The sequence below is a fragment of the Gopherus evgoodei genome, chromosome 13, assembly GCF_007399415.2.
Source record: "Gopherus evgoodei ecotype Sinaloan lineage chromosome 13, rGopEvg1_v1.p, whole genome shotgun sequence".
In the NCBI taxonomy this organism is placed as follows: domain Eukaryota; kingdom Metazoa; phylum Chordata; order Testudines; family Testudinidae; genus Gopherus; species Gopherus evgoodei.
This window is the reverse complement of record NC_044334.1, coordinates 6329570-6341870: the sequence shown is the minus strand read 5'-3', so window position 1 is coordinate 6341870 and position 12301 is coordinate 6329570. Positions and strand designations below refer to the sequence as shown.

The following is a 12301-nucleotide window of genomic DNA, read 5'->3' as shown; positions in this document are numbered from 1 at the left end:
AGGTATTTCCAGGCTAAACAGTTCCCTGTCTGTACTGTATTATTCCCCAAATGACAGACTGCCTAAGCAGGCCTTCTTTGCTTCTCTCCTCAGAAATGGCAGACAATGTAATTGCCAACAATTACAAATTGCTACATAGTTCTTTCTTAGCAGGCACTCATTTTTAACATAAAAGCATTACAGAATACATTAAGAGCCAATAAAACGGGTCCCCAACGCAGTGCCCGTGGGCACTCATGGGGGCATCTTAATGCGCCCACATCCTGGCCCCCAGGAGAGCACACGCCGAAATGCTGCTGTGGCATTTCGGTGGGGACGCCTCTTGATGACACTGCTTGCTGTTGACAAGTGATGTCATTGAGAGGCATCACCCTGAATTTCGGCAAGGACGCCTCTCGATTGATATCGCTTGCCATCGACAAGCGACATCATCGAGAAGCATTACCGCTGAAATTCAGCAGCATTTCAGCGGGTGCTCCACCACTGCAGTGGTCCTTCGGCTGGCGCCCATCAGCCAAAAAGGTTGGGGACCACTGCAATAAAAGAACCTACACATATGACAAACTTACCAGGGATCACCCCTCACTCCAGCAGGGGCTCTGGTTGATAATTAGTCCTTAAAACCCCATATGGGTTTTCTCTTGTTTAATCAGAGCCTCTGTGGCCAAAGCCCTTCCAAACCCTCCCTAAAGATTGGGCCCCGCTTGGACCAGAGGTTCTGTCTGTTTGCTGGATCAAAAAGATGACCTTGAATCACTTTTAACACAGGGTATATAACCAAAAATTCTTTGTCTGTTGGTCCCTAGAATATCTAGTTTGGCTAGTACAGGGGTAGGCAACCTATGGCACGCTTGCCAAAGGTGGCACACGAGCTGATTTTCAGTGGCACTCACAGTGCCCGGGTCCTGGCCACCAGTCCAGGAGGCTCTGCATTTTAATTTAATTTTAAGTGAAGCTTCTTAAACATTACATGCAACAATAGTTTAGTTAATATATTATTAATTTATAGAAAGACCTTCTAAAAATGTTAATGTATTACTGGCACGCGAAACCTTAAATCAGAGTGAATAAATGAAGACTCAGCACACCACTTCTGGAAGGTTGCTGACCCCTGATTTAGGTGTTGGAATTAATATTTGGAAAGATTAATATGGGAAATTATCAAACACCAGTTTAATCAAATTCTTGTATTAAATCCAAAGGCTGCTCTGAACATCCCCCAAAAGCCCAGATAATTAATTTACTACATCTGAACACTAACAAAACATAAGTATTTGATCAATATACTTGATCCAGGGGCACTTAGACCCACCTTGATTGGTTCCAACATGGGCAGGTGGGTATTGACGATGAACCCTGTAAGAGCTGACTTTTTAATACTCTTTAACAAACAAGTAATGCCATTACCAATTCACCCTTATTTCCAGTCTTAATTCAAATAAGATTTACAACATTATTTCCTCCCAAGGCGTTTCCTCCTATCCAACAGCCTTTTTGTTCAAAGTGTCACATAGGAGAACACTATGTGGGGTGGGAAGGTCCATGTTGGCTCATTTTAAGAGGGGTTTTTTTGTTTTAAATTTAAAACTATCTGCAGTCACCCCTATCGGTCAGAGGCCTTCTTTTTAGAAACTATCCCTTATCTCATTAGTTTATTCTTTGAGCCAGACATCCTTCCTACTTTATTCCTTCTGGCCTTATCACTTATTTTCAAGGCCTTCCTTCTACTTGCTAGTCAGAGACTCTCTTAAAAACGTATTTCCTTAACTAGACTTAAGCTAAATTTTTTTTAATTCTTTAATTTTACATTTTTATACAATCCCTCATGTAGGATATTTCTATGGGGAAGAGAGACCACAGCTCTCCAGGAGCTAAGAGCAATGGGTCATGATAAGAGCAAGGGGTCATGATTAGGCAAACTCAATCAGGTTGTACCACCACCACCACCACCACCACCAGGAGAGATGCTTGCATATACTAGTCCAGAGGTCCGCAACCTTTCAGAAGTGGTGTGCTGAGTCTTCATTTATTCACTCTGATTTAAGGATTTGCATACCAGTAATACATTTTAACATTTTTAGAAGGTCTTTCTATAAGTCTACAATATATTACATACAGTAGTTTAGTTAAGTAAATAAGGTTTTTAAAATGTTTTAGAAGCTTCATTTAAAATTAAATTAAAATGCAGAGCCCACCAGATCAGTGGCCAGGACCCGGGAAGTATGAGTGCCATTGAAAATCAGCTTATGTGCCGCCTTCGGCATGTGTGCCATAGATTGCCTACCCCGGACCTAAATAGTACATAAACTCTTGCATTGTTAATCAATGAATTCCTAAAATACTTAAACTTAATTCAGTAATTAAGTAAATAAGGTTTGTCTAGGATATTATCATATCTGCCACATGGACTTCCTTTACAAAAACCTGCTGAGGGGGCAGGGCGGGAGGGTTTGGGGACTGGCAGTCCATCTCAGCTACACACCTGCCTGGGAGAGCTGCAGTCTTATAGAGCGTGTCCTTCTCCAGCAAAGGGAGCCATTCACCATGAGGAACAGAAGACCCAGCAGGAGAAAGTGGAAATAGCAGGGATTTTCTCCCTTAAGAGCTGGGCTAATATCAGGAACTCACAAAAGGGGCAAGATCAGACTGAAGAGGATTGTGTTCAGAAGTTATCTTCCATAAATCTGTAACTCTTGTGCTTTAAGAGTAGAGCGTAAGTTCTTGCATTACTGCCATGTTGCCCCCAAAGAATGTAACTAGGAAAATCAGAGCTCATGCAACCAGATGGACCCTGTAGGGAAAGTAACTAAACTATTGGAGGCTCAGGAAGACTGCTGCACTGGTTTGAGGTAGCCAGACGAGTCCCATTATCAGAAGGTGATCAAACACAGGATCTGCACTGGGGAAGTGACCTCAGTGACCCCAAATCTGGAGAAGTACTCACTATCTATACCTAGGAGCTTTAGAAGCATGTAGGATTCAGCTGTTGGATCCGATCACAACAGACAAGTATCTTTTGAGATTGGGACTGGACTAAGTTGTGACAGGCCACAGTGGAATTTTCATGCAATCTCATGCCACTATCCCAGGACAAACTGATGTAACTGTGGCTTCTAGGCTCACCTAGAAATAGAGCCTGGTGGCAAAATTGGTGAGAAAATTTTGAGGAAAGTGTTATACTTTGAACTAAACAGATTGTTAACCTGAAATTTAAATAATTTAAAACGGTATCTGTCACAGGCTTTACTACTCACCACTGGAGCACCTCTTTCTGGGCAGATCTGGGGATTAGCTCTCAACCAGTCTAACATTTCTTCCTTTGATTGCTCAGGACATCTCTGTACCCTGGACTCAGTTGCTCCTGCTTTGTAACTCAGGGGGCTCCCTTTTCATGGTTTGGCCAGGTCACTAGTTTTCCCCTTCTCAGACTGAGAAGTCCCACTGGATGATCTATCTCAGGCAGTCTTCCATTCCTCTGCCCAGGCTATGCTATTTCCCCAGTGGCTAATAAGAGGACCCACTTACTACTCTGGGTTCTAGCTGAGGGACCCTATGTTTTAGTAACTATGGTCCAAGCAATCCCAGACCAGGTTTCTGTTTCCCTAGGCTCTTTGCTGTTTTTCCCTTCTCTTCCAACCTACCCTGGGTTGCCATTGGAGTTTCCTCTGCTCCCTATAACTACTTTACCATGTCTCTTGTTCTTGCTAGAATCTACAGTCAATAGCAGGATCCCAGGGCTTTCTGCCCCTAGACTACTTCCTTGATTCTTGCTAATTCACCTCCTCTTTAGAGGGTGACCATAGAGTTCTTTCCCACAAACACTTCTTGTGGGCCATTTCTTGGTTATATACCAGACCAGCCTGCCCAGCTGAGCTTCATCATCAGTTAGATCTTATCAGTTCTGACTCTCCTCCAGGTGCAGCCTGTCACATGGTTGATTGATCCTTTTTTCTTACTCAGGCCTTGTATGGTGTGATTACCCCATCATAGTGTCCTTTAACTTTGGGTACACACAGCTTATTGTGCCATTCTTTTTAAATATAGAATCAAAGTATCATGACAAAGTCAGTGGGTTTTATGTGATACCAATTGTTTAAATGTCACTTTGCTTTAATGCCGTTTAGCTTTTGCTACTATAATTTCTATCTGTTTATCAGAGAGAGAGAATTTCTTCAACATGTGGAATGATATTGAACTTCTGACAAACGATGACACAGGAAGTGGACGACTGAACATAGGTTCGAGACAAGAATGTGGAACTGCATTGTACCAAGAGGATACTCTAGTTAAAATAACTTCCTCTGAAAAGGTAGAATTTATCAGGATCAGAGCTTATTATGCTGGAATTTATTGGAATTGTTGAAAAGCATTACTCTTATCTATATTTTTAAAGGTACTTTTAGTTGCTTATTTCATAGCTCTTCTTTTTATTTCTAAGGTCTTGTGTAATCCAAAACTATATGCGTGCAACTCAAGTGATGGCTGTATTATTGTGGCTGACAGATCAGTGGCGCTTCTTGATAGCATTTGCCAGTCTTTTCAGATGCACATTCAGTTTGGTGAGTTTATTGTTTTGCCTATGGATTCAGTTAATTGAAAACGGCTTTATTATTTTAATTATTTTTTAAACTGAAAATACAGGAAGTATCCTTCATCAATATATCCTAGATTTAAAAAAAACCCCACCATTATAACAGATCATTTGTATAAACAATACAGCACCTCTGTTGCCCCTAGAGGTCATTAACAAAGCTCCTATTAACTTTATTGGGGATGGGTCTGAGTGAAGCTCTTTGCAGGATTGAGGCTTGAAGTCTCAATTCTGGAAACATTTATGGGTGAGCTTAATATATGGGGAATCCTAATGGCTTCTGTGGGACTACTCACATGAATGAAGATGTGTGTGTATTTGCAGGATTGGGTTAAAAAAGTGAAACTACAGATATGATCCAAAGACTCCCAATTTTCACTCAAGATGCAAACTGGGAAGAGATCAAATCTATATAACCATGGAGACAAACTATATCTGCTATTTTTATTATCTTAAAAGTATGTAATATGTGAGAAAGAAACATGACCAACTAGTAGTGCTTTTAGTTGAAAAAGATTTATATTAACACAAAAGTTAAACAGAACCATTTATATCATAGAATACAAAACCCTGTTGATATTAGAACAGTGATTTACCAGCTCTTCACACAAAATGAATTGTGGACAATTTTTAGAATCATTATATTAGTCTCAAGCCTGATTTTGGGAAGTTTGTGCTGGGCTATTATAAATTGCTGTACTTGTATTTTTAACTTGTATCAAGGGTGCTTAGAGCACCGTTTCTCAAATGCGGCCACAGCAGCTTCTTGGGTGGTGATAGGGAGCAGGGGCAGCAAAGCAGGTCTCCAGAGACAGGTGGGGCATAATGCTGAAGGAGCAAGGTGAGTTCTCTACCTGGGAGGGGATGGGGGGGTCTTAGTGGGGATCGGACTTCAGCCCTGGGGTGGTTAGGCAGTGGGGACTTAGGGAGCCTGGCTGCAGACTAGGGCTCCAGCCATGGAGTTCCAGCCTCCAGCCCCTGGCCGCACGGCAGCAGGCTTCAATCCCGGTTCTGGCCATGTGATGTTGACCCCTAATCCTGCCAGTGGCCGCTGGCTCCAGGCACTGACTCCCATCCGTGTGCATTGACCCCCAGCCCTAGTCACTGATCCCAGGTGCTGGCCCCAGGTGCCGACCCTGAGCTCCAGTGGCTGCTGGCCCTGAGTGCAGAGCCCTGGTGCTGGCCTTGAGCTTCCGCGGGTGCTGGCTCTGGATGCCACCCCCTACTCCTGGCCATGTGGCAGCAGGCGCAAACCCCAGGCACCAGGCCCAAACCCTAGTGACAGCCAATCCCCAGCCATGTGCTCTGACCCCCAGCCCTGGCTGCTGACCCTGAGCACTGCTCCTGGATGTTGACCCTCGGTTCTGGCAGGAGTTGGCCATGGGTGCTGATCCCCAGGCACCAGCCTCGGTGATGCGGAAGCAGGCACCAACCCCAGGCTCTGGCAGGTGCTGGCCCTGGACACCGACCTCGGGTCATGCAGCAGCAGGCTCTGTCGAGTGCTGGCCCAGGATACTGACTGCTACCCCCAGTTGCACAGCAGCAGGTGCCAGCTCAGGGTTCCGACCCCCAGTTGTGTGGCAGTGGGCACCGACCCTGGGCTCCGGTGGGTGCTGGCCCAGGACGCCAACCTCCAGCCCAAGGCTCTGACCCACACCTCCGACCATTCAGTGGTGACCCCCTCCCAGCCATCACCTCGGCATCTGATGTCTCACCCCTCCACTCAGTCTCAACTTGCCAGGACTTGCTGTGAAAAGTGATATTAAACATACACATACCACTTTTCACAGCATTATTTTTATTATTGAGTCTGCAAAAAAATAAATACATAAATAAATTGCAATGATCTGGATGTGTATACATGCATATTTATTTGTTTTTCCTAAAGTTAATTAAGTATTTTAGAGAAAAGTGTCAGTGTGGCCACCAGCAAGAGTTGATGGCCGCATTCTGAGGCCACCAAAAATTTTGTTGTGAGAACCCCTGGCTTAGAGCATGTGGAAGAATGCTCCTTTCTTAGCACTTCTATGAATCAAAATAAATATTTGAAGGAATCTGAGATGCTGCACTACTAACTTATTCATGCTTGAACTGCATTGTTTATGACAATCTATTATTTGAAATTTTGGTTTGGAATTTTCAGATACTGAAGTGGATGTGGTTGGTTTGTGTCAAAAAGGACAGTTTCTTGTGGTCGGTGAGAGAAGTGGTAACCTACATCTTATTCATGTACCATCAAAGCAAACTTTGCTAACTAATGTACGGAACTTACTTTTTTGCTCCATTCTCAGTTGCTTGCATGCATTTTTATTTGTGTGAAATATCAAAATATTAATAAACTGAGTATCTTGAAGGTGACTCTTGCTTTGGCTGACTATGCATTTTAGGTTATAAGGAACATTTTTTCCACCCCCATAAAATGTCCTGTGAGTAACAGATCTAGTGAACTTTATTTAAATACAAAAAACAAAACCCAGCCCCATTTTGTAAGAGGATAAGGACTATTTATTTAAGAGTGTGCAGGACTGATCCCTAAAGTAATTCCTTATTATTCAAAATTGCACGTTAAATGCAGAATTTCTGGAGGGAAAAAAATATAGGTTAATATTAATATGCATTATTTCTTAATAAGCACATAATTTTAATCCAACATGGAATAAAATTTGTCTTTATGTTGACTTGTATTTTAGGTTTTGGTTCAGAAATCTGCAAATGAAAAGACTTATCTAAACCTTATTATAGAAAAAGATAATGCAGATGGAGGTAAGTTTTTTTCTTATAATTCTTCCTAAAAATAGCCTGGTCTTAACTTTCAGAATAAGATGTATGAGATCTTAACTGTGAGTAATTTATCTGTAAGAAAAATGTATGTGTTGTGATAGCTGGACTTAACCCCTTAGGGCTCAACCCTGCAAGTGTGGAGCACTCCTGCCCTGATCTGACAGAGCACATCAGCACATGCCTAACTTTAAGCATAGGAGGAGTCCCATTGAACTGCATTCTTAAAGTTTAGCACATGCTTAGATACTTTGGTGGATCAGGGCCAGGGTGCTCTGCACCTTCCAGAGTTGAACTCTTGACTGAACTCATGTCTGACAACTTCAGGAAAACAAGGAGAAGTGTGCTACTTAGTAACAGTTTGTGTAGGTTATATTTTTCTGTACATCTCTTCTTGCTGTGTGTTAATATTTAAAAGTGGATATTCACATGTATTAAGGATATTGTTTAAGAGGCTGTCTCATTGCTCCTTTAAGGCCAGAGCCTGGAAACATACATGTACTTAACTGTACACGTGAGCATTTCCATTCACTTCAGTGGAACTTCTTGTATGTGTGCGGTTAAGCACATGGATAAGTGTTTGCAGAATCCAGACCACAATCACTTACTAAAGTGTTTTGGTTAAATTTAATTTCAGATATTTAATTTTTTTTTATTTATAAAATATTGGGAGATAAGCATGTTATTTGGGATGACTGTACTCCAGAACTTTTCATTTTCCACAGCTACTGTCCTAGGAAAGCTGCTCAGGTTTCCTATATATAGTTTTAATTAATTATTATGCCCCACTTGACAGGTGGCACAGGCAACAGGGCCTGAAAGCAGTGGAAAGACTCCTATTGACATAGCATCAAGCCCGTCCTGAGCATCTGATTAATCTTGTGGTGAAATCTTGACTTCTGTGAAGTCAAGATCAAAACTCCCATTAACTTTAGTGGTGAAGGATTTCACCCTTGTACATTGAAAGTACATTGAGTCTTTAACAGAAGTGAAATTAATGACTACTAATCTAATTGAAGAAGCCAAATTGCATTGTTTGTAACTACATTTTGTGGTACTAATTTATATATTGAACCTCTTATTGATTTTTTTGGAAAAAACAATTTTTTTTGACAGCTCAATTTAATGTTATAATGCCTGGTGGATGCTTAAAAAGAAATTCATATGCATGTCTTTTTACAAGTACTGGCTTTTATGTGAAAACACTTTGAGTTTTTTTTGTTATTTAGAAGTTTGACATCCATATTCATTTTTTCTCTGTTTGGCATATGTTGCCTCTGAAACAAATCTGGTTCTGGTTATTTCTTTCTTTATGCACTGCCTGTCTTTGCTGAGGCATCTTTTAAAATAGTACCTAGATATGAATGTCTGGGGTGATACATTTTCATTGGAGAGACTGTATCTTCAGACATCCTTTCCTTTGCTAGTCTGACAGCATTGATCGGTAGGAATTAAGGGGATGAATTTAGGATCTATTCTCTCAGGACACTAGTGTGAGATTTTAAATTTATGTTGTTAGTTTATTTTTAGCGGGTAGCATCTTTTTGGTTGACTTATAACCAGTTCTGAGAACTTTACTTTATTTTTACATATATGAATGCCTATTGACTTCAGAACCTCATGATTTGGCCTTTAATGGTGTGTATGTACTTAGTGACATTCTATGAATGATGTTATTCAGCTGCTGTTAGAGTTGCATGGAGTAATCTCAGGCTGTGCTATGTATGTTGTTCTTAATTTTGGTCCCACGTATTGGTTCTGTTTTGTTTTTTTATCTTTCTGTGCTTGGTAATGTTCTTACATTTTATTTGTTTAAGTAACTAGTTTGGCCTATTTTAAAATTCTAATCTGGTGAAAAGTTTGATCTAAATTTTACACTTTTAGAAACTTAAGTTTGTTGTATTTGTGTTTATTTTTATAGGAATCTATCATATATTCATTCTCACAAGCAATGGATTCTTTTGCATTATGTGCCTCCCGCTTGCAAAAATTCAGGAAGGTATGATAATACAACTCATGTTTAAAATAAAATTCTGGATTGCTGTGTATTAACCTATAACAACTAAAATACTTTTGTGTGCTGCTTTCTGTAGTGGCTAAGAGTCCAGTCCTGTGAAGTGCTGAGTGATCTCAACTCCCATTGGCTTCAGAGGGAACTGAAAATGTTCAGCAACTTCCAGGAAATGGTCTTAATCATTCGTAGTGCTTTTGTTTTTAAGACAGGGTGAAATAATTGTGAATGATGCAAGATTTTAGTTTAGTCTAAAACAAACAAAAAAAACCTAATTTTGTATATTATCCATTCTTCCCCCCCCCCAAATTACTTATAGTGTACATTCCCTTCACTAATTCTGTTTCTTATTGAGAGTATTGCTTGTGACAGGAATAGTCATAGTATTACTGTGTTAGTTATACTGAAGAATATTAGAAATTACTTTACTTTAATGAGGTCACCAACATTACAGGATCATCCTGGATTTACAAAAAGTTAATTTTCTATACCGCCATAGAATGACCAATGGAAACATATGTGAACTTTGATTATAGTGTTTTAGTGCTGTACAGAGCTGTCAGGTTGGTGTTACAGCTATCCAATATGAAACTCTATGAAATTATGAAACCATATTTTCTTTTTAACATTTTTTTTATTATTTTTATGTAGCAATTGACAAGATGGACATGATTACAGCAAAGAAGGTAAATAGCAGTATCTGCTAGTGTGCCACCTGGTGTATCTGTTACAAATTTCCAGTTTACAAAACTTTGATTTGTATAGCTTATTAAACACTTTTTGTCTGAAAATTTTTTAATTGCTGTAAAGCTAACTGATAAATGGGTAAACTGAAGTTTTCTTTACATCCTGAAGTTAGCATTTAAGTTTTAACGAACTTATTTATTATTCCATAAATAACTCTGTTTTCATTTTTCCAGTTACAAGGAATGATCAAGACTGCTTATATTTCTACAAAGGATTATCACACCCTTGGTTGTCTGAATTTTGTGACTCGTGACTTGATGAACAACATCCTCCTGATAATTGGGGTAAATTTACATACTGATATTTTAGTGAAAAAAACATTATGGAGACAAATTATTACAATTATCTGATGCATTAAGATGTCTGTAAATGTAATGATTGTCTTTTAATCTAGCAAAAGATTACTGATATTGCAGACTATATCAAGATTTTAGTTTTAAAGGGACAATTTGTCATTTTAAAATTGGGCATAGTGCTATGACGGTTGATGGTAAATGTGTGGAGCTTTACTAGTGACTATACTAAATTGTGGGATTTTAGTTCATCTGCATGTGCTCTTGAATTTCTAATCTAATCCTTGTTCTCGGAGGCCCAATCTAATGTCAGCCTAAATCAATGACAGCCATTTTATCAAGCCCACTTTCAACAGACTTTTGCCAAAGTACAGTATAAAGTCCCAGTTGGCCGAAGTGCTTAAGCACGTGCATAATCCTATTGATTTTAAGGAGATAAATTATGGACTAGGGCTCGATGTGGTCCGATAGATACATACTACCCATGGTCTTGATCCAAAACCCATTAACTTCATTGCAGGTCTTTCCATTGACAGGCTTTGGATCAGGCACCAGGTCTTACTTGGATGCAAATTGTTTGTTTGTAAATGTTCTATGGTTTTGGAAGAGCAAAAAAAAAAAAATCTATTTTAGTGAGCAAGAATGAATGATTTAAATATTGTGATATAGTCAGTTCCTGAAAATAGGAAAGGGAAAAAAGCTACTTTGATTTTTTGAAGTGTGTTTATCTTAACTATTAAGAGGCTGTGTAGGATACTCCAGTATGACTTGCAACTTCCTAGAAGCCTTTTTCTATTAAACTACAGTGAATGAGACAAACTTGACAACTAGCAGCATTTCTAATATACAACCAAATTTGGGGGGGGGGTTGTTTTTTTTTAAACAGGGTAAAGGTGACTGTGTGCTCTCCAAATGGGAGGTGGATCCTAGTAAAAATCTGGTGTCTGTTCAAAGTTTTGCTGATTCAAGTATGATTAAAGGTAAAACTTAAGAAATTTGCCTGTAAATTAAGAAGTCTATTTATATAAATAGACAGGAATATAACTGAAAATATCTTGAACTAATTTTTGTAATTGTTAGTTTGTTTTATTAATGCATGTAGTATTGAAAAAGGAGACTTTATTTTGTTGAGTATATACTGCAAGCCTAAATCTATGCTTCAAAGTTAACTTTTTGAAACAGATTTTTCTTCAGTGAAGTAATACAAGATGTATGACCTACAGCTGGACTTCCATTTTTGACAGGGTTGAATAAACTTTTTCCCTTAATCTGCTTTCAAATATTTGTCTCTAGATGAGGAGTGAATGGGAGCATTGTTTAAATAATGTTATTGTTCTTCCTCCTGGCCTTACTCCTAAAAGCTGCTGACCACTCTGGTTTGAATCCAACAAAGCAGTTCAACAGATAAAAACTTAAGTGTTTTCAGGACTGGGGCCTAAGTGTGCCACTAGGATGACTGACTGACTGTGTAAGATCCATTTTAAAAACTCTAAATAAACTGATTTGTAAATGGGTATTTCTACAAAATATTTGCAATTCAAATACGTTATTCCCAGGCAAATATGTAACTTCACATACATTTTGCTGTTTTCTTTCCTAGATGCAGTGCAATTTCAGGTCATAGACAACTTGTTGTTTGTCTTGGATAAGGAAGTAAGTATAATTTCACTGATGTGTCTGAAATTGCTTTTACAATGATTTTTTTATCTAATGATTTAAAAAAAACTTTCATAAGGCAGAAATATGCCTTTCCTTATAAAGGAGTTGATTTTCCAATGTGCTTTATTCTTTTGACAGAAACACTTCAAGACTTGGTACACTTATTTACTGTATTGTAAATATATTGGTATCCTCCTTTTTGGACCTGCCAATCCAATAAAA

At 39.2% G+C, this 12301-nt stretch overlaps 1 protein-coding gene across 5 annotated transcripts in view; it reads left to right on the top strand.

The window, feature by feature from the left end:
• KNTC1 (kinetochore associated 1) overlaps positions 1 to 12301 on the top strand; it is an 81133-nt gene that overhangs the window by 1908 nt on the left and 66924 nt on the right. For all 5 annotated transcript variants that reach the window (XM_030582421.1, XM_030582422.1, XM_030582419.1 and 2 more), the window contains 9 exons: positions 4158 to 4309; positions 4439 to 4559; positions 6735 to 6850; positions 7282 to 7354; positions 9291 to 9368; positions 10032 to 10066; positions 10301 to 10411; positions 11307 to 11400; positions 12021 to 12073. In XM_030582421.1, the coding sequence (XP_030438281.1) occupies positions 4178 to 4309; positions 4439 to 4559; positions 6735 to 6850; positions 7282 to 7354; positions 9291 to 9368; positions 10032 to 10066; positions 10301 to 10411; positions 11307 to 11400; positions 12021 to 12073 (813 nt within the window). In that variant the 5' untranslated portion in view covers positions 4158 to 4177. The remainder of the gene's footprint in view (positions 1 to 4157; positions 4310 to 4438; positions 4560 to 6734; positions 6851 to 7281; positions 7355 to 9290; positions 9369 to 10031; positions 10067 to 10300; positions 10412 to 11306; positions 11401 to 12020; positions 12074 to 12301) is intronic.